The sequence below is a fragment of the Perognathus longimembris genome, chromosome 14, assembly GCF_023159225.1.
Source record: "Perognathus longimembris pacificus isolate PPM17 chromosome 14, ASM2315922v1, whole genome shotgun sequence".
Taxonomy (NCBI): domain Eukaryota; kingdom Metazoa; phylum Chordata; class Mammalia; order Rodentia; family Heteromyidae; genus Perognathus; species Perognathus longimembris.
In genome coordinates, this window is record NC_063174.1 from 44,678,720 (window position 1) to 44,704,445 (window position 25,726).

Below are 25,726 nucleotides of genomic sequence, written 5' to 3' on the forward strand. Positions count from 1 at the left end.
TCAAATGAGGAGCCAACAGATATACCCCCAAAGGCGGGCACAGGAGAGGGACTACTGGTTGGCTACAAGGACTGTTCCTCAGGTGATGTCATGGGACTTCCTCTATGGGCGGAGACCACAGCCCCCAAGGACCCGGCCTCCGCCATTGCCCAGGTGGCCAAGCCGAGAGGCGGGGCTGCTTTGCTTCTCTTCTGATTGAAGCTGGAAGGTGGGAGGGGCTACCTTCCACACAGCCCCAGGGCTGGGGGAAGGGCAGCGTCTCTAAGGGAGCCCTAGTTGCCCTTCCCCCCTTAAGGACAAGCTGAATCCCCAACACACTTGGACGAAATGCAGAATTGGGGCCAGGCTGGTGACAGTGAACTGGGGACTAGAACAGGTGAAGTCTTCTATGTGATGTTTAGAAGTCTACATTTAGCCATGACGTTGATGGAGAACTATTGAAGACTTGTAAAAGAAAGCAGTGAGATGATTAGAGTAATTTCTTACCCTCAGAATAAAAACAACTGTATATTCCTAGTGATTCAGGAAGATACCTTTTAAACGTTGTCATTTTTCTAATCAAACTGCTGAAGGCTTCATTTCTACTATAATGATGTTCCTTTTATCCTAGTTCCATAATGTACATATATTTAGAGCTTTTCATAATCAAGTACCACCTACTCATCTGATCTTAGCTCCTCTCCTTTGTGACATGTGAGTTTCACTCTAGATTGGTGCCCTCATCAAATATTCGAAGGCAGCAAAGAAAGTAGGTGTTCTCTGGATAGATCTGTTTAGTAGGTAAGATAATGAGAGTGTGTGCGATTTGAGCCTTAGCTCTGTGCTGGAAGTGATCCCCTGGGGATATTCAGTTACCACATTGGAAACACATATCCTCTGAGTTTATAAATCCAGTCTAGAGGACTCTAATATTACCATTCCTGGAAAGCAGAGAGAAGTACCATCTGAGTCAAATTTGTGATCATAGGTCATTGTACATTAATTAGAATAGCAAATATGAATTCTGATACCCCAATTATCTCCCAGTTAGGCATCCTCCAACATTCTCCATGCAGAGAATGGTTGGTGGCAAAGATGGTCCTCATGTTCTTCTGTGTCCTCCTTGACAGAGTTCAAGGTCTACAGCTACTTAACACATTTATACATATTATTTTGTTTCTAATAGTTTAGTAGCTGGTCCATTTCTCTTAAGTTTTCTCCTGAATTAGAAGATAGAAAAAGTATAAAATGTGTGGTAGACTTCTCATAGCTGTGGTGGTTGAGTCTTATCTTGAGATGACGCCTGAGGTGTCATCTAGGCTGGATGGGAAGGGAATACAAGAGCATGGCATCAATTAATGATGAATGCCATCTGTCCAAAGAGAGGTTTGGGGCACTTACTTGCCAACATTGCTTTAGGGATGGAGGGATCTGCTACTAGTTGTGACTGAAAGATCAACTGGCAACTGAAAATGTTTTCTTCACTACGCATTGTCAAGTCCTAATTTGGAAACTATAAGCCATAGTTGCAAGTCTTAAAGAACTGTGGTCCATACTTAGAAATCCATGGCATACTTCTCTGCCTGGGTCTTCTTTGATTCACTAATTATGTAAGAGATGAGTGGATTCTGTGAGGAGGGTAGGGCCATAATCAGTCAGTCTTAGCCATTATGATAGACTGAGCCTTCAAGGAAACCTAAATGTAGGAACTTGATTGGCTGATGTGTTTTTCTTTCTTTTTTTTTTGGCCAGTCCTGGGCCTTGGACTCAGGGCCTGAGCACTGTCCCTGGCTTCTTCCCGCTCAAGGCTAGCACTCTGCCACTTGAGCCACAGCGCCGCTTCTGGCCATTTTCTGTATATGTGGTGCTGGGGAATCGAACCTAGGGCCTCGTGTATCCGAGGCAGGCACTCTTGCCACTAGGCTATATCCCCAGCCCCGGCTGATGTGTTTTTCAATGGAGTGTATTGATAGATGGTAGCCTGTTGCTGATCAGCCTTTATAGCTGAATAACCCCTGCCTTGTTCACCTTTGGAAAGACTAATCTTGAGACCTTCACATCCATCATACTGAGGATTGGAAATCATTTTTAACCTCTTTCGGACCCTTCTATAACTGGGTCATCTCCCTCTCACAAGGATGTATCAGGAAAATAAAAGGGTAAGGCTAAACTCAACTTTAAGACAAGTGATTCTGGCATGTATTATTAACAAGACACTTGGACTAGAACCTGTGGCCTTTTGGTTCATGAGGTTAAAGTAACTGCCTGGCACACAAACCATTCACTTGTTTCCTCTTCTTCTCCTTCTCTTCCTCCCCTCCCCACTCCTCCCTTCTTCCCCTTCTCTCTCTCCATCTTCCTACTTTTCTCCCCCTTTTCCTTCCCTCTCTATCTCTCCCTCTTTTTAGTTCTCTGTGTCTTTTCTTCTCCCTCTGTCTCTGTTGGCCTGTCTCTCCCTCTAACTAGCCTACTTTGCTTTTGTGTTCAGATGACTTATTGACTTTATTCAAAATGAGGTAGGACTGAGGACTTTGCTTATTGACATGACTTTGCCTGGATTTTTATCAGTACTGCAGTTTGCCTTATGTCCCTTTTATGTTTTCCTTTCCAAGCTCCTATACATAGGACTGTAGATTACATGATATAAGCTAGTGAAACCCAGATTGCCAATGTATTTTGTTTGACCGACAGTGTTAGATCACACAGCATTTAAAGTTGTCAACATTCTACTACTGTTTTCAACTTTAGCTGGAGTCTATTTGATCTTTGTTTTGAGCTTAAAAATGGTGACTTTTTATTTTTGCCTCTTGCCTTGCTGGTCTCAAACACAGTTTCCATTCCCTATTTCTGGTGCTCAGTTTTTTTTCTCTTTGGCAAATCCTGACCATCACTAACCAAACATGAAGCATGAAAATGGTGGGAGCCACGGCATGTAACGGTTGGAATTTTGAGCCCCAGGTTGGATGTCAGTTGCTTCTCAGCAGGCACAGTTAGTTTACTGATGCCTGTTAGCAAGATCATGGATGCAGATGTGGCCCTGGTCCTGCCAAATATTAGGTTCTTCTGACTTTGGAAGCTAAGAGGACCATCTGCTGCCACATTTGTGCTTGGACTTCACTGCTACAGTCTGGTCAGTGGTACACTATGATAGGAAATGATGGTCAGGGTAATGAATCGTAAATCTGTGCAAGTGTGTGGAGAGAGGAGCTCGAGAATGAGATTAGGAATGGCAGTCATTTGGCGTGTGTGTATGTGTGATTTAAATGGAGTATATGTATACTAAACATTATGCTATGTAGCTATATACACATATACGTAAAATAACATAGTTTGCTACATAATGTCACTTTATACTATATATGATTATATATTAACATATGAGTATATATTTGTGCATATATGTATATGCATATTTGTGCACATATTATATACATACATACATATTTAATTTAGGACTTAGTAAACCCGGTCTATCGTTAGTTAGAGTCTTATCTCTTGAGCTGACAATCCATGTAGGTTCTATCTTCAGAGAGAATCGTTCCTTCCTAATGACTACATGTTAGGATATTATCTGATGATTTTGTTCTGGCTATTCACAGTAAATTACAAAGTTAATGATGGTAACTTACTTACTGAGTACTTATTATGGGCCAGAAACTATGGAAAATCCTTTTACCTAGGATAGAATTATTCTCATTTATTTCTGAAAATCCAGTAAATAAGACTTGTCACCCATATTCTACAAAAGATTCAAGGCTAAGGTAAGTAGATATTTTGCCTAAAGTAACTTTGGAGTCCCGCATCGAATTTAATGAATATTTAAGTGTTGATTAAAAACCTATACTACTAGGAGTTATTTCAGAACTTTAAAAGGTATCACACATGTTTTTCTCATTCATAGTCTTGGAAAAGACCAGGCCTGAGATTATTTAGAGATAACAAAGCTGAGAGCCTGAAGCGACAGATGACTGGAGCAGCCAGTTGAGAGGGAGAAATCACAGCAGAGCAGAGTTATGAATTGCCTGAAATATGGAAGGGAAGGCAGAGACAGGAGGATGTGTGATTCTGTGAAAACGTCAAGGATTCGTAGGCACTGTTTTTTTTAACTCTGAGAAGGAATGTCACACAATGATAAGATTAGTCCTGAAGTTTTATCTTAAAATCTATACCATCCTGGAAGCTGAAAATAACAACAAAAGCCTCATTTCATTTATTATTGATTGCCAAATAAATTGTGATAGGAGATAAATACACACACATATGTACATATACATGTGTATACACACACATACACACACACACACACACACACACACACATATGCATGCTGTCTGCAGGTAGAAAATTATTTACCAAGATTGGTAGTCAATACTGCTCCACTTGAGGTATCCAATACTGGCTTCTTCCCTGGCTGTTTTGTATAGACTAGATGCTACAGAGATCCTACAGCATCCTTACCTTCAACTGCCTCCCACTAGCCTGGGTCAGCACAGTGGGGCTCAGTGGCCAAGTCCTATACCTATAAGCAACTGACCTGAAAGCTGACCTCATAGCTTTACTGAAAATGTCCTATGTAGAGTCTACTTGAAGATGCCTTAAAAATGAGAAAGAGTAGGTGTTGAACCTCCTATTCTTCCACAGGCCAAGTAAGACTAAGAGGCTCTTTGTGCAATGCAAGGCACATTTGCTGGAATATGGCATTTATCATAGAGCATGTGGAAACACTTCTCAGGGGGTTGAGAACAGCAGGCTGTGATGAGATGAAAGAGGGAAGAAGATCATAGTTCTGAGGAAGGAACTGGTCCAACCTATAGTTGGGTTCTTGGGGACTGGCCTTATAGGTCAGTTTTCATTGATGAAAGTAATATACCAAGTGCACAGGGTATATGGGTAGTCTAGTCTCATTTTCCAATCCAGACAAGTGGATTGGGAAATAGGGCAAATGGCTTCCTCATTTACAGGCAATACAAGGATTCTGAGTCATCGAATGGTATGATCAGTCAGGACCAGAGTAATGAGAGAGGGGCCTGGAATGGTTTGGGATCTAGGTTCTGGGGAAGAAGCATCATTTAAACAGCTCGGTCAGGAAGGCACTTCAGCCTGGGAAATCTGCTGAGCAAAGATTCAGAAACTCTAGCAGCTGAGCTCATATAGAGGTCTCTAGTGGATTCTGACTGCTCAAAAATCCATTGCACGGGGATCCCAAGCAGTGTAAAGGATTTTGCATGTCAAGATGGAGTCTAATCTGTGTTTAGTACATGATGATGGGGCTCTGCTTTATGTGTAGGCATGAGCTAATGCAGTGCCTAGAATCCATCATCTCTAGGGCATGCTCTTAACCCAGCGCAGTGAACAAAATAGGAACTCAACTCCTTGTTTTGCCCTTCATGGGTTCGTGGTCTTGAATAGTATTGCTTATGTCATTTACTTATTGTGGAGGATACAATGATTTAAAAGAGCTTAGCACATAGTAGGCTCTCCATAGATGGAAACTCTGTTTCAAACATTATTCCTGCACCTACAGCTTGCCTTATTCTTATGTTGCTCCTGCTCCTGCACCAGGATCATGGAGGACTACAAGTATATTGGCCCAGAGACCTCAACTCAACTCTGAGATGAGTTCAATCAGTTGAGGGCATTCATGTAATTGAGAGCCTGGTTGTTTTTGTTGTTGTTGTTGTTTTTTTTTTTAACAGAAAATACTGTATCTGGCGGTACTTCACTTGGTGGAGGAGGGCATCCAGCAGGAGATCCTTCACCCCATTGTACTTGAAAAGCTGCCAATGTGCTTCGACATGGTCAGGGCTGTGGATCTGTACAGTGTGATTGGGTGGAGAAGGCAGAGAGGCCAGCAATGGAGCTTCTCACGAGTATTGCCTGTTGCATGACCTTTTCCTTCCTGGCCTTTTCTTCTTTACTAAGAAGAACTGCATTCACAGAACTGCATTTCAGTGCCTCCTGCTTCCAGTAGAACCCTAATGCTGTTGAAGATTTGTTATGATCTATTTTTCTAGATTTGTGTGCAAGTTGATAATTTTCTGTGTGCTAACATGAATGACACCCCATTGGAGCTTGACAACAGCTGTGGGAGAGAACAAGGAGGAAAGTTTGTAAGGAATGGTAGTGATGCTCCTACACTTAAAAATGAATCCAGTGGAGATTCAGAAAGGTTGCTGAACCATCAGTAGTAAAGGTGCTGGCTCTTTGCACCATAGTTGAGATTTCATATAAATAGACGAGACAAGGAATTTCAGGGCCATGGAGTCGATAGAGCGCTCACCTACTAAGAGGCTTTGACAGAGTCTAATTATCTCTATCCAACCAGTTTCTAGCCCTTGATTCTCCTGCTCACTTCAGAAATCTATGTTCTGGTTATTACCTTCTGTCCCAGTGTCAGCAATGTGCCCTTCTCACAGAAGAATTGCTCCCATCTGGTTTAAAGCCCTTTGCCTTTTTACCTTCTGTCCTGGCCTCCTATAGGGATGGATGCCCAGCTCTCGTTCTCTTTGTATTGTTCAATAAATCTGAGCCCCCCATCTGTCTGTTTCCCTTAGAAGGAGTTCTAGCCACAGGTATTTCACCCCCAAAGAGGAGAAAGCTGAAGTTTGGTTCTGCCATAGAGATCTCACAAGCTGGGGCATTACAGGGGAGGCTAGAGAGAAGAAGCTATCAATCCTTGAACTTGCACTGTTTCCTCACTTCTGGTTTCCTCACTTGCATGATTGTCTAAGGATCTTGAAGTATCTCCCTTTGTACATGCTCAGTCCCGTAGAGCTAAAAGAAGAAATTCAGCTGGGAAGCTAAGCGTGTATGACTTTTCCACAATGCAAACAATGAACTTCCATGGTTGCAGCTGGTAGGACCCAGTTCCAGGTGCCTACACTGCTGAAGTTCATAAACTCTTGAACTAACTGCCTAGGTTCAAGTCCTGCTCTGTCACTTACCAGCTCTGTGTCTGTGGGGGTGCTCCCTAAGTACCTTCTGTCTGTATTTTGCATCTGTAAAATAAAAGAATGATTCTAGGCATTCCAAATGGGTGTTGTTAAACTCTAATGGGATGATGGCTGGCAAAATTTGCAGCAGAGTACCTGGTAGTAAATGTTGGATAAGTGTTAGCATCATTATTGTTTCTCAGTGTTGTCGAGTAGGGTTAGTAGCATGATCAAGGTTACATAATGGGTGAAACATTTTCCGTGTCCTGTTATATTTATATATCACTGCTGTAGTATTTATTAAAAGCCAAACAGGCTGAGTACTGGTGGCTCATGCTTGTAATCCTAGTTACTCAGGAAGCTGAGATCTGAGAATCCTGGTCCAAAGCAAGCCTGCACAGGAAAGTCTGTGAGACTCTTATCTCCAATTCACCACCAGAAATCCGGAAGTGAAGTTGTGGCTCTAGGTGGTAGAATGCAAGCCTTGAGCACAAAAGCTCTGGGACAATGCCCTGAATCCAAGCCCCATGACTGACAAAAAGAAAAGAAACATGTTAAACAGCTCTGCTTGATTCTCTCCTGGTAACGGGGGATGGGAGGCAAATAGTTATGTAGTTGGATCCTAGACATGAACGGGAAGGAAATTGTTCTGGATGGTATGAATTAAATGAGCTCTACTGAAGCAATCTGCTGACCTTTCAGTGGAAACTAGTCGCTGATACAATATTCTAGGTAACTTCCTCACTCTTAACTAAAGAAATGTGCCCAGCTGCCTGAACTACGACTTTTAGAATATCTCAGTCTACAGCCACAGCAAGAGACAACAAAAAAACCACACCCTCTTTAAAAAAAATCAACTCAACAATCATTTTAAAGGAAATACGTACACATGATTTAAAAATTCAAAAAGGACACTGTTATGTGTAAGTTATTTTCCCAGTATTGAAAATGGACCCCACAAATCTACTATTCAATGACAACACTACATTTGTGTTTCTTTCTAAAGATACTTTATGCTTTTATGAACATCTGGACTTATCACACTCTTCAGCTTCCTAAACAATCTTTATGCTAGCATATATGTGCACTTTTACTTAACGTTATGACCCAGAGGGTCTTTATATCCAAACTAGAAGCAATATCTAATTTAAAGGACTGTGTAATATTCCATTGTAGTGGCGATGTTTTATCATAAAGGTGACAATGATGATGTGCCTGGTCTTTTACTAAGGGTGATTCAGTTAATAATATATTTGGATAAAAGTATTTGCATGAGTTCATCTTAGTATCTCTAAAGTTATAAGTTCACACTGTATATTTCTGAAAACAAGGAATTTGCAGGAAGGACAAAGGGATATGATGGAAATGTAGAGGCACCAGAGCTTGTGTGCATACCAGGCATCTCTTTGGGTGCTTTTTTGTGTGCCATGTCTTATGTTTCTCGTGTTGTTTCAGACCATTATGTCCTGAAGCCTCTGCCTGAGCCTTTTCTCTAGGTACCCTGTGAGTGATGGATAGATATTGTTTGCAAGATTGATTCATATGGCACTTTTGTTTGGCTTTTGACAGGTTGTTTATAAGAATAATGACATCCGTCTGGAGCTGTCTCGCCTGGCCCGGATTGGGGACACCAAGATGAAAATCTATGGTGAAGTTGTGTTCAAGTGTGAGAATGTGGCCACCCTGGATCCCATCAACTTCGAGACCCCAGAAGCTTACATCAGCTTGCCCAAGTGGAACACCAAACGTATGGGTTCTATCTCCTTTGACTTTCGTACCACTGAGCCCAATGGCTTGATCCTCTTCACTCACGGAAAGCCTCAAGAAAGGAAGGATGCTCGGAGCCAAAAGAACACAAAAGTTGACTTCTTTGCTGTGGAACTTCTGGATGGCAACCTGTACTTGCTGCTTGACATGGGCTCGGGCACCATCAAGGTGAAAGCCACTCAGAAGAAAGCCAACGATGGGGAATGGTACCACGTGGATATTCAGAGAGATGGCAGATCAGGTAGGAAGAGACTAGACTCAAAGCTGTAGCCTTTCTGTTTTTCCTGGTTTAATAATTCTGTTCCATTTTTTCACTTCCATGTTCATCAAATCTAAAATAAGTCTCTTTAGTGGCAGTGTCTCATGGCAGCCCACATTCCCACACATTTTCCTTGTCAGGCTTTGTGCAACCATCTCAGGCATGTTCCAAGACCCTGAAGCCAGTGACATTTCCATTCTTAGCAAAAATGACTGTCATGTCACTGGTATGATCTTCTTCTTCTCTTTGCTCCTCTTCTCATTTATCTCATCACCATGGAAACCAGCTGTGATATCACAGATGTTGCATTATGTGATGACTCTGTAAGATAAACCTCACTGTGCAAGAGTTTATGCAACAGTGCACCCTTCTGTTTTGTCAAGAGTCGTCTTGCAGGGAGAAATGATGACCAAGGAAGAAAAGGCAAATTGATTCTTCCTAAAGTCATGTTTAATTTAAAGCTTTCCTTTGGGGTGAAAGCTTCTATTTCACTCTTCCACTCAGATCCCCTTAACTCTCCTTTCCTCTTCTTAACCTTTTATGTTTGGTTTAAATGGCTTTGTTTGTTTCTATAGCTGTAGACCAAGCAAGCTAGCCCTAGGCAGTACATCGCCACTCTGGAACAGTAACAAACAGGGTCAAAAACAGGAACAGTGACCATGAGATTTTGAATGCCTGAACAGTCTGTCTAGCTTACTAAGGTTGAAGGGCCTTGGGGCAATGAAGGTCACAATCTGCTGTAATGGAAAAGATGTTCTCCCAGAGGAGGAATGAGAGGCTTTGGATTTCAGACTCAAGTTTGCAATCTCTTCAGGTAGTCTATAGACCAGAAAGGTCTTGGCTACTATATTTTTCCTATTTGTAGGGACTCACACTCTCTTGGTAAACATTTTTACAAAGTCTTCATTTGGATATTTATGTCTAGGTGCCTTTGGCCAGTAGGAGAAAGGGTTCTCCTAAGAGATAATCGAGTACCAAAGGGATGTTTTGTCTATGTGTTTCTAGAACTGGAAGGATGGCATCAATGAGAACATTGCCCTAGGAAGAGCTGGATGGCTTCTGCACAGAAAATAGATGGTAGCAGATTGCAGCACTGGATGCTTTATTGCCCAGTAGGAATCTCTTACTGATTGTCAGAAATCTGGTTGGAACCAAAAGGCCTCAAATTAAATGTGCATGTTGAGCAAGAATGAATATTATTGTGTCTTTTGAAGAGAAAAAAACACACAAAAATTAATTTCTCTGGAGGCTGAGTTTCTCTCTCAAGTTTATCAATAAAATGCCAGCAGAGGCAGAGCCAGAAAGCTATTTCAGAATCAGCAAATAAAAACAAAAACCTAACAAACAGAAAATAAAAACTCAACCTTCTGTGGTTAAGATGTGTGGAGTTGGGCTGTGGCTAAAATGTCTTGTATCCATCTAACCTAGATTTTGACCCAGCTGAAAGTTACCGATGTGTGCAATATATCGGCCAGAACTCTTGCAACTGCCACATGTTTAATTCTGTTTATTCCGAGCACGAATTGCTTTTGTCAGTGGGGTGGCTATTTTGTTTTGTTAGAACTGTCAGTGGACCCATCATTGGTAAATACATTTAGATTTCATAAGTGCTGAATTTCATACCTGGAAGTGATAGCATTGGCAACCTCTTTGAATTACTGATGATTTTGTTCAAAGCCTATAAATTTTTGCTGGATAAACAATTATTATGCTGGGAAAGAAGTGTAACTTAGCATTTTTCACATGACCGGCTAAATTTCATTTCTTAATAATATTTACTTCGTTATAAACTAATCCCCAAATGGATATAAAAACAAGTGTGCCCAAGTATGGTGCCTTTTTCCCCTGACTTTTTTCAGAATAATATAATGAAAAAAGTGATTCAGGAAAGCTTTCATGATCTCTCTTAGATTGTAGAACTGAGTCTTAGAATGTGAAAAAAATGCACTCAAAAAGGTATCGCTCACATAGCTAGAGGCCAGGTTTCCATGGGATGTAGAGAAGATTCTGAATTTGAAATCAATTCTACTACTATCCTTACTTATCAATGTATATGTTCCTCCACTTTAGCTGGTGATCACCTTGGAGGATAGAGAAGGTAGGTTATGTACGAGAGGATATTAAGAGACATAAATACTAACTTCCCCATTTTTACAATAAAGAAAATAGTAACTCTTTTCAAGATTGCTTTTGAGGGTTCAATCCAGAACAGCACATAAGTGGAATGGGGTGTAGCTCATCAGTAAAATGTGTGCTTAGCTGTGTGAGGTCCTAGAATTGATCTTCCATACCAAAAGTTAATAAGAATTAATTAACTTTAGCAAGCACATAAAACACTCCAAATGGTAGTTGGAAGGACATTATTGATGTAGGCTAAAAAAATGAAAAAACAAAGACGATGCCAGGTGTAGTAGTACATGACTATAATCAAAACTTCTCAGGGGGCAGAGGTAGGAGAATAATGGTCCCAGGTCTTCGCAGATATAAGTATAAAATGCTACCTATCTGAATATATATACCAATTTTTTTAGGGGCTGAGACATGGCTCAAGTTGTAACACCTACCCCAAGGTGATGAGTTCAAATCCCAGTACTATCAAAAACATAGAACAAAATCAGAAACAAACACCACCAGCAAAAAAGGCATATTTCTTTATTCTGTTCTCATACTGACTATAATTTAGACTGTACTTCACATTCCTAACTATTTGGTCCTTTAGGTTTTACCTTCTTGTTTGAGGAAACTGAGATTCAAAAGAAATAGAAACCAAGGCTATTTAAGACTAGATCCTGGTCCCAGTCACTAGATTACACCTTCTAGCATCTCATTTGCCAGTATCCTGCCCCTACCTGGATTTGCTTGTCATTGGCCTTCTTCATTCTTACTCTTTTGCCTTCTCTGTGATGGCCAAATTCCTACCTTGGGACCTTTGTAAATGCCATTCCCTGTGACAATCATCTCTTCCCTGTGGACCTTGTGTGGCTAGATCTGTATTAACATTCTAACTGACACCAATCCAGGAAGCCTTGACTAACTGTATACATTAAAGTAGAATCCTTGGGTAGCTACCATGGCACCCATTTTCCTGTCTTCATGACAACTTCCATACCTGTTTTTCCTTATCTCCTGGGTTAATAGTTGATCTATCTCTCTCATCTGAAAGATCCCCTCTTGGAGAGGAAAGGTCACCTGACAAGTTCATCTGTATGCCTAAAACTAGACCAAAGACAGGAGAGGTGCTCCATGCTCATTTATTAGAAGAATAAAGAAATATCTTGTACTTAAAATTTATGGAAGGCAAAGCCCCAAATATTTACTGGTAGGGCTGAGTTACTATCCACACTACAGTGTGTTAGTGCACTGAGGGAGAGACAGAGGAGGAAATCCCATCCTTTGGGGGAGATTTAGCCAGCAAATGGATCCCAGGAAAACACTTACAAGAAAGGACCTTAAGCCAGGCACCTGTGGCTCATGACTGTAATGCTAGCTACTCAAGAGGCTGAGATCTAAGGAATGTGATTCAAAGCCAGGCTGGGAAGAAAAGTCTGTGAGACTCTTTTTTTTTTTTTTTTGCTAACGTTCCCCCATTTGTTTTTTTATTAATAACAGAGGAGGGGTACCAGTCCGGGAGTATGGGCGGAAGTTGTTTCTTCTGGAGCTACTTCCTGCTGTAAAGGGGCGAAGTAGTCAGGGGTCCCTGATTCGTCATTTGGCCTGGTACCGTCCAGTTTGGTTGGTAAAAGTCCTCATCATTTCTACGAGAATGGTTAACAGGGTCAATGGGTGTCATGGTCTCCTCTGGCTACCTCCTGCAGCTTGGGCACATCAAGGAGTCCCTGGGCCTGGGGTCTTCAGGGTCTAGATCTGCGCTGGGCACAGCAGTGGAGTAAGAGGATGGCCTTGAACTGCAAGTTCCCAGGTGGTGAGGGTGAGGGATGTTATCCTGTTAAAAGAGACTTTTGAATAGGTCAGGCAAAAGGCTGACAAGTTTACAGGACCAGTTAACATGAACAAAATGGGAGAACACACCCTGGGCACAAGCCAGAAAAGTTCCATTTGGAACATAAACTCAATTGTGGCCCATTACAAGGAAGGAGGAATAACTGGACTGGGGGCAGGAAGGAAGTGTTTAGGGATAGTAGACTGGTTGGGAGTAACCAGTCAGAGGCTAGATAGATAGATAGATAGATAGATATACAAATAGCAAGTAACAAAGGCAAGAATGCAAGTTTCTGTCCAGATGGAAAATGGACAGGTATGGACATTAGGTGGGTAAACAGCTATTCCCCTTGATCTCCCGGTTCTGAGACTCTTATCTACAAAAAAAAAAACCACTCAGAAAACCAGAAGTGGAGCTGTAGCTCAAGCAATAGAGCACTAGGTTTGACTGACCAAAAGAAAAAAAAAGGACCTTATTTTAGCCCAGCCCTATGGCAAGCGCTCTACTTATATTATTTCAGTCATCACACTAGCCTGTGAGGTGAGGACAGTCGCTTCCCCAACTTACAGATGAATTCGAAGTCCAGGAGGGTGAAGTCACCTGCTCACAGTTTGTAGATCTTTCACCCAGTAGGGCTGTAGTGGAAACACAAGGCAGGAACTCTTTCCGTTTTAGCAGCCTACTGTTAGAAAAGGTTTGCTAGGGATCAGGCCACTGGGATTTTTCTGGGTCTTCCTGTAGGCCAGGTTGTCTTAGCTGGAAAGGATTGGGACCAGGTAGGCCTTTCTATAGCCTTGCAGTATTTCATCCCCTTGCTTTCCCTCACCCTGCCCCTCTTCTGATTAGGAAATATGGGTCTCACCTGTTTGGGCTGCTTGCCTTTGGTTAATCCGTAGGCTCACCAGAGCTGCAGGAGAGACCATTGGCTCACTGGGTGTGGGTGTCTCCCTTCTGCCCCAGGTACCATATCAGTGAACAGCAGGCGCACACCGTTCACCGCCAGCGGAGAGAGTGAGATCCTGGACCTGGAGGGGGACATGTACCTAGGCGGTTTGCCGGAGAACCGCGCTGGCCTCATCCTCCCCACAGAGCTGTGGACCGCGATGCTCAACTATGGCTACGTGGGCTGCATCCGAGACCTGTTCATCGACGGGCGCAGCAAGAACATCCGGCAGCTGGCGGAGATGCAGAACGCGGCGGGCGTCAAGTCCTCCTGTTCCCGCATGAGCGCCAAGCAGTGTGACAGCTACCCCTGCAAGAACAACGCGGTGTGCAAGGACGGCTGGAACCGCTTCATCTGCGACTGCACGGGCACGGGCTACTGGGGAAGGACCTGTGAACGGGGTAAGTGGTCCAGCCAGGAGGCAAAGAACAGTTGCTGGGCTCTTTTCTACTTGTGACTGCTTGGATTTGCTTGGCTGAGGTTGGATGGCAGGAAGGGGGAACTTTCGACTACCTGTGACCTTGATGGTAATATATTTTAGGATTCTGTCTCTTCTATTTGGTTCTCTTTGGGCCTCTAGGAAAACAAACCCACTGGCTGTTTCTAATATTACGCTTACTCATGCTTGTGAAAGGTTTTCAGTGTGGTAACTCCTGGGTTAGGATTTAGTAAATGGATTATTGGAGAATACAGAAACATCTGTCTGCATGAAGATTGTTGCCCAGCAGAATTAAAATTAATTTCAAGCATGATGAGTTTTAGAAGACACTGTGAGATGGGTTGGTTATGAACATGAGTCCTGGGGCTAGATTGAGTGAGAATACAGGCTTCGTGGAGTCACGTGAACTGCATCAAGGAAAGTTTGGGAAGTTTGTGCAATGGGACTCAACATACTGAAGGAGTTCAGATAAAGCTTCTGCAAAGAAGAAATACCTAAATTCAGATTGGACATCTGAAAAGGCACAAGCTGGTCAAGAAGTAGGAAGATCCGCACCTGTAATCCTAGCTACTCAGGCTGAGATCTGAGGATCACAGTTCAAAGCTAGGCTGGGTAGGAAAGTCCACGAGAATCTTACCTCCAATTAACCAGCAAAAAGCTGGAAGTGGAGCTGTGGCTCAAGTGGTGGGGTGTAAGCCTTGAAGGAAATTAGTAAGGGACTGTACCCAGGCCCTGAGTTCGAAGCCCAAGGACCAGCATAATAAGGAAGCAGGAAGGAGTACAATCTAAACAAGAGAGACAGTGTGAACCATAGACAGATGCAAGGCCATGGCAGGGCTGAGGAGCAAAGTTTAAATTGAGCTGAACACTCTGTTCCTTTCTGGTCAAAGGTATAATGGGTTAGGGTGAAATGAGAGGAGGCTAAGCTTATGAGGACTACTAGCTATGTAGAGCTAACCAGAGCGTTTCTGGGAGGAGGCCTGGCTGCTCACAACTTCAGCATCTTATATTTGCACTGAATTTAGAGTTTGGGCAGAGAGTAGAAATGCAGATTAGCAAAAGAACAACCTCAAGATGAGGGAATTCCTGCTTATAGTCCATATTCAGACTACATAGCTTGGTTTATTTATTTTTTTATATAGCAAGTCACAAAAATCAAACTGCCTCTCCATGGGCTGTTTCATAGTTTATATAAAATGAAATGCATGGTTATGAAGCTTTTCTGAGGCCTTAGTCCTAGGGCTTTGAGAATATTGCATCTCTAACAGAGATGGCTCCTACTTCCAAGGGATTTATCTTTTTCCAACTGAGAAATTGAGACATTTACATATGAAGTCACATTATAGTGATACCAGGCAGTGGTATGTGTGCGGGGGCCAGAATAAGAAGACATAGAGATTTAGAGAAGGGCAGGATATCTTGAGGGCAGATCTGCAGTCTTACTACTAAAGAGAGGTGCAGCCAAGCACTGGGGGGGTCACCTTTGTAATCCTAGATATGTAGGTAGCGGAGAGCTGAGGATGGTAGTTCCAAGCCAGCCTGGACAGGAAAGTTCATGTTACTTTTATTTCCAATAAACTACAAAAAAAACAACAACAACCAACCCAAAACCAGAAGTAGAGCAGTAGATCAAGTGGTACAGAGTGCTAGCCTTGAGCAAAAGAAGCTGAGAGACAGCACCTGGGCCCTGAGTTCAAGCCCAAGGATAGACACGCAGGCGCACACACACACACGCACATGCACACACACATGCACACACACATGCACACACACAGCTGAAACCAAGAATTCTTAAGTCTGGTGACAGGAGGGATTCTGGACAGGGCTGGAGCTGGTGCTCCATGACCAGTGGCAAGGGCTTCTCAAGAGTAGTTTTTGTTCGTAATTCAGTTGTATTCCAGGGGAACTGCAAGCCTTTCTTAGAGTGAGACCAAAAACAGGATGCAGGATGTTGGGGTAAAGGGGAAAAAGAGAACATTCCTGGGGAATTTAGATTCAGATTCAACAAATTTTCAAAGCAAGAACAACTAGAACATGAAGTAAGATGAAAAAGTAGCCATCTAGAATAGAAATGGGCCACGGGGTACTGATAAACTGTCAAATACCTGGACTCTTTCCAAATAGCTTTGTAGGGTAGTCTACCCTGGTTGGCTGGTTCTGGTTCTGGTTTGGTGGGGGGGGCATCACTTGAGCTCTGAGGTGCAAGAGATTGTTTCCATAGAATGTAAATTGTTACATATATTTCCCTACCTATAAAAGCAGCCTAAGAACCCAAGGTCACCTCAAACATCTCACAGCTTCCCCTTGGATCCGTTCTAACTCAGAGGCTGTGTGGTGGTGGAGGCCAAGATCACTGTCTGTAGCCAGCTGTGCAAGGTGTCTATGAGCTCACTCATTCCAAGGGCAAATCAATGGGAATTGGTCCAAGATTGGCCAAGTACAGTGAAAGTCACTGCACCTTTTACATTGTCACTTCTGACTAGTCATTAAAAGGCAGCTGATTGGGGATATATGAGGGACAATTATTCTTGGTGCAGTGCAGCCAAGAGTCATCCATTCTGACCAAATGAGAAAGGGCTTAACAAATTTAAGACATTTGATCTATACATCGCTCAAATCCCAGACGGTTCGACTGATTGTTTTGTTCCCCCACTAATTGTTTTTTGCCCCTGTATTGTTTCTGACACCATGTTCAGAATGAATCAGTGGAGTGGAAAAAATGATAGGACTCTACTCAGCTAAAAAGGAAAACAGAGCTTTCAATGACATTGCTTTTCTTTTATTGAGACTGATTCATTGGTTGAGATTCTTTCCTCCATTTCTCATGCCAGCAATAGACATTTGTAGGGGCTCTACAATGTTCTAAGGTCTATGGACAATTCTGGAAATACAAAACAGCAAACAAGAATACTAACACAGCCTCTACATTTGATTAGGGGTTATATGGATTTCTCAGGGGGAGAAAAGATTGTGGAAAATATTTAATCTATGGTGGATGTTATGGTGGGTGTCTGTAGGGGAATTGTATGGCAAATAGGTCGAGTGTCCACTTCTATATGGGGTTTCCTGGTAGGGAGAAAGGTACTCAGAGTTTCTTGGATCTCTTTGGCTCCTATTTCTAACAAAACAATGTGGGTGTTTTTTTTTTTTAATCTCCCTCTGATTTTCAGTCTCCACTAAAAGCATTTCTGAAGAGTAGTGACAGAAACGTGTTTGGCCTCCTCTTCTCATAGGACCACAAGCCCCTTGTATTTAGGAATATTTGGTCACGTATCATAACATTAACCTGGTTCTCTATTTCCTATTCTCTATTTTTTTTCTTAGAAAGTTTTTTTCTTGACAGTTGCAACTTCCAGAATCAACTATGGTGGCAAATAAATAGATTTACTGTGTGACTGTAAAAGTATCAACAAGTATCAATAACTATAATTAGGAAGGAAAGCAGAGCAGCTATAAGGTCATTGGACACTGTGATTAATGTCCTTTGACCTCCAGGAATATTTCATTCTGATTTTTCATTTTCCAAAAACAAATCGCATCTTGGATTCCATTTACTGCATTTATAGATCTATGACTACCAATCTGTTATGTCTGGATGAGCAGTTACCTAGGACAGATGTGGTAGGTTACCTATATGTACAAGCTGGGATGATCCCCTAAAAAGAGACATAATTGTGACTTGAAACCATCCCATCATTTCCCAAGGTTGTTAGGAGTTTGAATGAGAAAATACATTTCAATTGTTAAACACAATGGCTGGCATATAGTATGTACTGCAGTGTTCGGTCTTATGGAGGGTACTTTTTAAAGAGAGTGGGTCATAACATAAGACTCATTGTACCATCTGCCATCACCATTCCCTAAAAGGCCATTGCACCTTGAAGTCCTAAGACTTTCCTTCCCTGTTCAAGTGAGTCTTGTTCACTGAAGTCAAGCATTCATGGTAGTCAAATACTCTCCAGAAAGATGTATGGAGTTCCACTTAAGTGGTTAAGAGGTTAGAACTTTAGGTATTTTTGCAAGATGTCTTTATAGTGGAATAGCTTAGATCCTTTCCCAGCATAAATGGTGCCTTGGATTTTATTCATTTAATCTGAATTGACACTTGAATTCAAATTCTTTCCTGCCTTGAGTTCTAGGGAAGATAGAGCAAAAGATGGCAACTATGTTGGTTTTTCCAATACTGTAAACCTCATTAGCTGAGAAAGATTATATGCTGTAAAAGAATTTGATATTTGCAAAGTAGCAAGAATTAGAAAAAGGTATCAGTTGCTCAAACACAATTATTAACTATTTAATGTGGTTTTGGTTAGTCTTAAAAAAAATCCATCATGAGGGTCTTCATGAGGGTATGTATAGCTATAATATTGCTACAGGTAAATGTGTGGGCTCTACTTTTCCATTACTGAATACCATATTGCAGTCTTTATTTTCTCTTCCTTGGTGCTATGTATTGTTATTCACAGAGAGATATGTATGTGTGTGAGAGAGAACACATAAATATCATATAAATCATAAAACCTTAATGAACTATTTTCTATGTGCTCTTCTATGGTTGTATCAGGATGCATGGTCCATGGCCACATCTTGTCAGACATCCAGCCACTTGGGACTCCACATTTTTCCCCATCCTTCCATTCTTAGCCATTTCTGCTGCCTGCTAAAGAATATTGTCTTATAATCCTATTAAGTGCATGCTTTTGAAAACATACAATTTCCAGAACATGGAAAGTTGTGGAGTGGGCAAATCTCCTCTCCCTGGTCCCCAGGATTCCATTTATCTGACATCAGATGAACATCAACAATAGAGGCATGTGAAGGCCTTTCAAATGATAAGAGGAAAGGAAGGCAGACACCAGCCAATTCCCTTCCCACTCAGAGACTCCCTTCCAGCCAACCCCTTTGGCTGGCTCACTGCTTCTGGGGTGGTGGCAGCAGCAGCAGCAGGAGCAGATTGACCCAGGAAGGCTGAGACCACACTCTTAAGTGAGGAAGGATTATGATGGCATTTGTGTGCCACACATGTTTTGCCTGGCAACCAAGACAACAGAACGTAATGGCCTTGGCAGAGCTCATTGCTATGACCTGCGCTTCATCCTCATTTCTAGGGGTGAGTCAACAGAAATCCCGAGGAGTTAACATCACTTTACCGACCATGGAGCAGCTATAGAATAGTTTTGATTCATGATTATTCACTCTCAATCGTTTTCACTTGTCATTTCATTAAGCAGCCTTTCCTTCCCATATATGCAAAGTGTGGATTCTAAGGTTATTGAGAAAAGATAGTGTATTTAAGAATCTTTCCTCCGCGGGCTGGGGATATAGCCTAGTGGCAAGAGTGCCTGCCTTGGATACACGAGGCCCTAGGTTCGATTCCCCAGCACCACATATACAGAAAACGGCCAGAAGCGGCGCTGTGGCTTAAGTGGCAGAGTGCTAGCCTTGAGCGGGAAGAAGCCAGGGACAGTGCTCAGGCCCTGAGTCCAAGGCCCAGGACTGGCCAAAAAAAAAAAAAAAAAAAAAAAATCTTTCCTCCAGTCTCTAGCACTGTTATCCACATACTCATGTGGTTAGTAAATGTTGGAGGGCCCTACGACCCTGTGTTATTCTCCTCTGTCTTCACTCCCCATGGATCCTTCATTCACTTCTATAATACCAAAGGTCACCTATGTGCTGGGTAATTTTCAAATCTACCCTAGAGCTGTGATGGAATCCTAGATTTCTCTATCCTCATTTGTCTATGCAATATCATTGTTTATATTTTTGACATAGATACCTTAATCATATCATTGAAAAACAGATGTCTTGAGTTCTTTTCCCTTGCACCAAAGGTCTTTTACTTTCAGATTTTTCTATCTCAGTAAGTGACATTACCACTGTCCTTGGGCATTTTCTCAGCTTTTTTCCCCCATGGCATTCAGTGTATCTCTCTGACTCCTGACAATTCCTTGTCAAAAGCATTTTGCATCTCTGACTTCTGTCCCTCCTCCCCAGTGCTACCACTGTAGGTTGAAACTTCACCAATGACTTGTTTGGGCAGTTAGGTAGTATGCAGTACATGATTATGAAAAACACAACTCTGAGTCCTCCTTACAGTATTAAAGTTAGCTTTCTTGAAGTCACCATATACTTAGAAGATTGCTACCTTAAGGAGCTTTAGTTGCAGTAACTTTTGGTCTAGAGAACAGATGTTTCTTTGGAGCTTCAAAGGTAATATCAATTTCCCACAAACAGATCTCCATCAGTTTCCTACATGAGGTTTGATAAGTTAAATTCTGAAGATTAAAAACTTGTAGAGGACATGGTTTCTGTCCTTCATGAACTCACTCTTACAGATGGGGATGGAGAAGAAACTCACAAGTTTTCATGCAATCCACCACAGACAATAATTCAGAGAGTAATAATAAGATAGAAGAAGATATGACAATTACAAAGTAAGATAACTCACCTGATATAATGCTCTATAACTTGTTTAGAATTCCCTGGGGTCTTCTGACCCCAAATCACTGATGGTGGGAACAACAGGAGCCCTGGGCTCCAACATGAAACAGTATAATAAATGGCTGCTTTAGCTGGTCTCAATGTCACTGAAGAAGGGACCTATTTTATGAGCATGCTTCCATGCCCACAGAGTATTCAGGTCCTTTATTTAGTCCCATGACCTTGAGATTGTTATTTTGAGTCCTCTGGACTCTCTGTTCTGTAGGAATATAATGAGGCAATTGAGTTTCAGGCTCTCCTAGGGCCCTTCAACTTTAAAACTCTGTAATTCTCAAATGTCATCAGCTTGGCAATGCCTTCCCTTTGCCCAAGTAGAAGAATAAAGGTGAGTGAAGGGCAGGACAAGACTGTGAGCCCTTGTTTCTTGCACTCTGCAGAATTCTCAGGGTCAAGATGTGGGGTTTAGCTATATCAGTAGTGTACTAAAATTTTAACTCTCTGCATTTGAGTAAGAATGATTACCTTAGTATACACCTCAGGTCCACAATATATAAACTTTGATGAATATTAATTGGCTTTAGATTTATTAAGAGTATTTTTTCTTGGTAGTATTGGAGTTTGAACTCAAGGCATTCCATTTGTTCCGCATTTGCTGTCACACTTGAACCAATCTTCCAACCTTTCCTTGATTCAGTTATTTTTTTGGATAGGTTGTTGGCTGTTTACTTTGGGGCCCATTAATGGAGAATGACAGGTATCCAGGAGAGAGGTCTTCATGAAATATAAATTTATTGACACCAAGATATCTCTGTTTTTCCCTTATCCATGTTTGCTGCAATCATACAAATGTGTCTCTGGTGACAACCACACACACAAAAAAAGTTTCAGTTCTTTCTCTTGTTCTTTTCCAATTCTGAAAATTCTCTTTTCTCAGGCACAGGATTGCATGACCCTAGGAAGATGGCAAACCTTAACTAAGACTGATGAAGAGATCCCCGGGGTGCAAAGTGATCCTCTTATTCCAAAAAGAGTCAGGAAAACATGTGCTAGTGGTTCAGGACAGCCTGAGGACCTTGGGAAGTTTTCAGACATGGCCACCATCACCAGCATGGCGCCTGAGAATGATCAGGGCAGTGGTTTGGTGGTGCGTGACAGCTGTCCTTGAACCGCAGCACACCTGCTGCTGGCTGCCATGCTGTCAAACTCAGGACACGGCAGCCATTTACATCGTCACTCCATTCCTTTATTACTGCATCTGCTGAACGCGGCTTAACTGCCAGCCGACATCTGTCCATTATAATGCAATAAATTGAGATACTGCTAAATGATGAGAAACAAGTGCTTTGCGGTGCAGCACAAGGGGATTGTGGCAGGCTGTCCTCGCCTCTCTGCTTTCATGTTTCTGTTCACAGATAGATGAGTCCATTTTCAGTTAGAATTAAAAGGAAAGCAAAGCAAGGAGACCTACTATTCACTGAAAGGAATTATCTACCAGCTTTAGGATAGGTTCTTAATATGCACTGGGCAATTTAACCCTCGCATTCTCTGCAGGCTGCATAGGTGCCATTCTCCTTTTCCAGATAAAGAAATGGGGGCCCCCTTTATTCCAAAGTAACAACTGAAGGCTGTGTGCTGGGGACTGTGCCCAGCACTCAGGATACAAAGACATTGATTGTGGTTCTTTTTCTAAATACGGCATTATCTTCTGATATAGAAGGAAGATGAAACATAAATACAGGGGAGAAATTGCATGGGAAGTATGTTGGATTGAATGACAAAAGAGCTGAAGTTTGGTAGAAGAACAAGAATCCTCCCCTAGGCACAAAAGACAAAGGAAAATATTCCAGACAGAGGAAAAGATAGACGGAAGGAGAATAAATCAGTGCACATTAGAGGAATTTGGCTTCATGATGATTGAGGAGTGAGAAATAAGAGCCCTTATTTAGGTAGGAGATTGGGTTCAGGGATACTTCTAACAGATGGTGAAGGGAAAATAGCAATAGGACTTAGTAACCACTGTGCACAGCCTAAAGTCAGCCAACTCCAGACAAGGCTTTGATCATGGGAGTCTAATGTTTCCTTCAGCTACCTTGAATGAGTGGAGGTTCTTGTGAGGAATGGGCAGGACCATGGTGACCACTGAAAGTACATGACAAGCAGTCAAATCTAAACCTGCTTTGGTGCCACTCTGAACATGTGATTACCTCCTTCCATGCTTCAGTTTCTGTTTATTACTGGAAATTGGCAGTGGCTGTTAGGTTGTCTTTTACAAGACTTTGTTTTAAAGCACACATGTAGATGTGAAAGTTATGCTTATTTCTGAATCTGAAATTTAGTAATTAAACAATGTCAGCTTGTTGTCAGTGACTCTGGTGTATTCTTACACAGGAGTCTGAGATCTGAGAAATTTCATTCAAAGACAGCCTGGGCAGATAAGTCTAGGAGACTCTTATCCCCAGCTAATGACTAAAAAGCAAGGAGCAGAGTTGTGACTCAAGTGGTAGGGTGCCATACTTGAGCAAAAAAACAACCAACCAACCTAAGAGGCAGTGAGTTCAAGGCCCCAAGTCTAAACACTAGTACCAACACAAAGAATAAAAAAAGTAATAATCAAATTCAATGTATGGTGGCACAGGTTCATAATCCAGCTGCTCAGGAGCCAGAGGCAAGAGATCTCAAAATTCAAAGTCAGCCCAGGCAAAAGTAGTGAGACCCTATCTCCAAAACAAAAGACAAAGAGCTGGAGGCATGTCTCTAGGCCACCTGTCTACCAAGTGCAAAGCCTTGAGTTCAGTCCCTACTACCACAAAAAAATAAAAGCAACAACCACAAAATAAAAACAAACAAAAAAATTCCTAGGGCTGATAGTTTTATCCTTTGCATGTTCTTCTCTTGTAGAAATTACTCAGATATCATGTTTATGTTTCAGCATATGGTTTAGATTAGAGCTTAAAAATAGGAAAGTGAGCAATAGGTTTTATCACAGCATGCCTTTTTCCATAGTCCACATGGTTTGGGTTTGGGAATCTAAACTTGATTGCTGTAGTCCTAAAACTCACAAGAATTAAGCTGTAATAGTATGTTACAACTGATGATCTGTATATCAAGCTGTGGCATATACTTTGTGGAAACAACTTATTTCTCCTTGTACTATAAATTGACCAGATTTGAGATGAAACTAAAGATCCACTCTTTAGAGATAGGGAAATCATATTTTTAAAAATTTTCCCTAATATTACCTCTCCTGTGGATTTACAACTTTGAGAATTATGTGTGTGTATGTGTGTGCCCTTAAAACACATTTGTGTATTTTTTCCCTCAGTTTCTTCATTTCATCATAAGGTTCTGTTTTACTCCAACCTGAAATTGTTGTGGGTCAGAAATATAAGACACATCGCACTCATGAATAGTTGTTCCCAAATAAAAATCTAAAAAGTGGCCTGACCGAATGAAAATCAGGCAGAGACTACTGAGTCTTAGGATTCTTTATTTTGCTAGTAGGACAAAAATCTCAGATATTAGTAATTGAACCACTCTTATGCCCAAATTTAGGAAACCCCAAGAATAGAATATTTTTAGCCTTTCATTTTGGTTCCCATGAAATTTTGATTTTTTCAAAGAAAGCACAACATAAGATGTATGTTTGTATAATCTTGATTTACTAAGCAGTAGAATCATGACATTAAAGCACTGGCCTTAATCAGTTTTCCCCATAATTCTTTCTCTTTGGTAAATTTTATTTAAATCATAGCCAACCAATTTAAAGGGGATGCATAGGAAGGGAAGAGTTATGTACATTTCTCTTTTCTCTTTTGCTTTTTCACCCCTCTTTTCTCTCCTCACTCCAAGGGACACATACACTCAGTTCAACCCACAATATTTTGGAATGACAAGTACATTTGCAAGTTAGGCCCAGAAACCCCAGGTATGAAGGACTGTTGAAAGACTCCCTTCTGTGGGCTATTGGGCAGCTATTTCCCTAGCACAGAGATGCAATCTTTCCCGGAGAAGATCATTTCATGCTTCTTAGCATGTTTAACCTTTACAGCAAGGCCTTCCCATCAAAAATGACAAACCCCAACAGAGCCTTCTAAGAGGCCAGTAAATCAGAAACCTTATGGAAACTGTGGGATTAGCTTTCCTCTCTTCTTTGTTCCCCCAGGGAATGAAAGTCTTGGGCTTTTTCAGATTTTAATCTTCTCCACAGGCCTCCTTGTCTGAAACTTCCCACTGTGGCCCGCTGGTATTTGAATATCATTTTCTTAGCATTGCCAAGGGCCACATACTGACACCAGACAAGGCTGGCACATTCTTTATCTCCATCAGTAGATGTTATAAAGGAAAGATAACTTTTCCATTGCTCTGATGTTTGTTTAGTTAGATTCTTCCCACCCCTTAAGATATCCTTTCTGGGTCTGAAGATAGTGGCCGACTCTGAATGTCACCATGCCTGTAGTAGCCAGGAGCTGCTCAGAGACCTCATCTCCAGTTAGCTTGTCCTACTGTTCAGTCATCAATAAAACTTTCACAAGAAACCCAGGATCTTAGCCACTGGACCATGGAGACCTCTCCTGAGGAAAGCTGCAAAGTCAGAACTTTGTTGAGAGTGAAAAAGAAAGAAACAGACAAATATTATAAGAAACTGATAGCTAGGCAAGTGATGAAAGAAAGCATTTACTAGGGTTAGGAAAGGAGTAAGTTTTTCTGTAAAGTGGTACATCTTTTTCCATTTGTAAGTTGGGTAGGACCTGCAAGGTCTTTGAGTCTAATTCAGTACCTGACATACAGTATTCCTTGACCATTCCTAAATGGCTGTATGAACTCTACAGAAGCATCTACATTGTCTCCACATACTGTCTGACATGCTTAGACATGGATAACTTACTTACTTTGCATAAGATGGATCTGGTTCTCATTCCTAATTAACCTCTGAATAGGATTAAGGATAGAATAATTTACCCAAGGTTTCCAAGATAGAAGATGAGATACACTTCTGGGTCTTTACTGAGATTGTTCTTTTGTAATC

The 25,726-nt window shown here is 41.7% G+C and overlaps 1 protein-coding gene and 1 pseudogene across 8 annotated transcripts in view; both read left to right on the top strand.

The window, feature by feature from the left end:
- Positions 1 to 25,726, top strand: part of Nrxn3 (neurexin 3) — a 1,433,525-nt gene that overhangs the window by 421,253 nt on the left and 986,546 nt on the right. For all 8 annotated transcript variants that reach the window (XM_048362219.1, XM_048362221.1, XM_048362224.1 and 5 more), the window contains 2 exons: positions 8,481 to 8,919; positions 13,838 to 14,221. In XM_048362219.1, coding sequence (XP_048218176.1) covers positions 8,481 to 8,919; positions 13,838 to 14,221 — 823 coding nt within the window. The remainder of the gene's footprint in view (positions 1 to 8,480; positions 8,920 to 13,837; positions 14,222 to 25,726) is intronic.
- LOC125363578 overlaps positions 19,316 to 25,726 on the top strand; it is a 71,857-nt pseudogene continuing 65,446 nt past the window's right edge.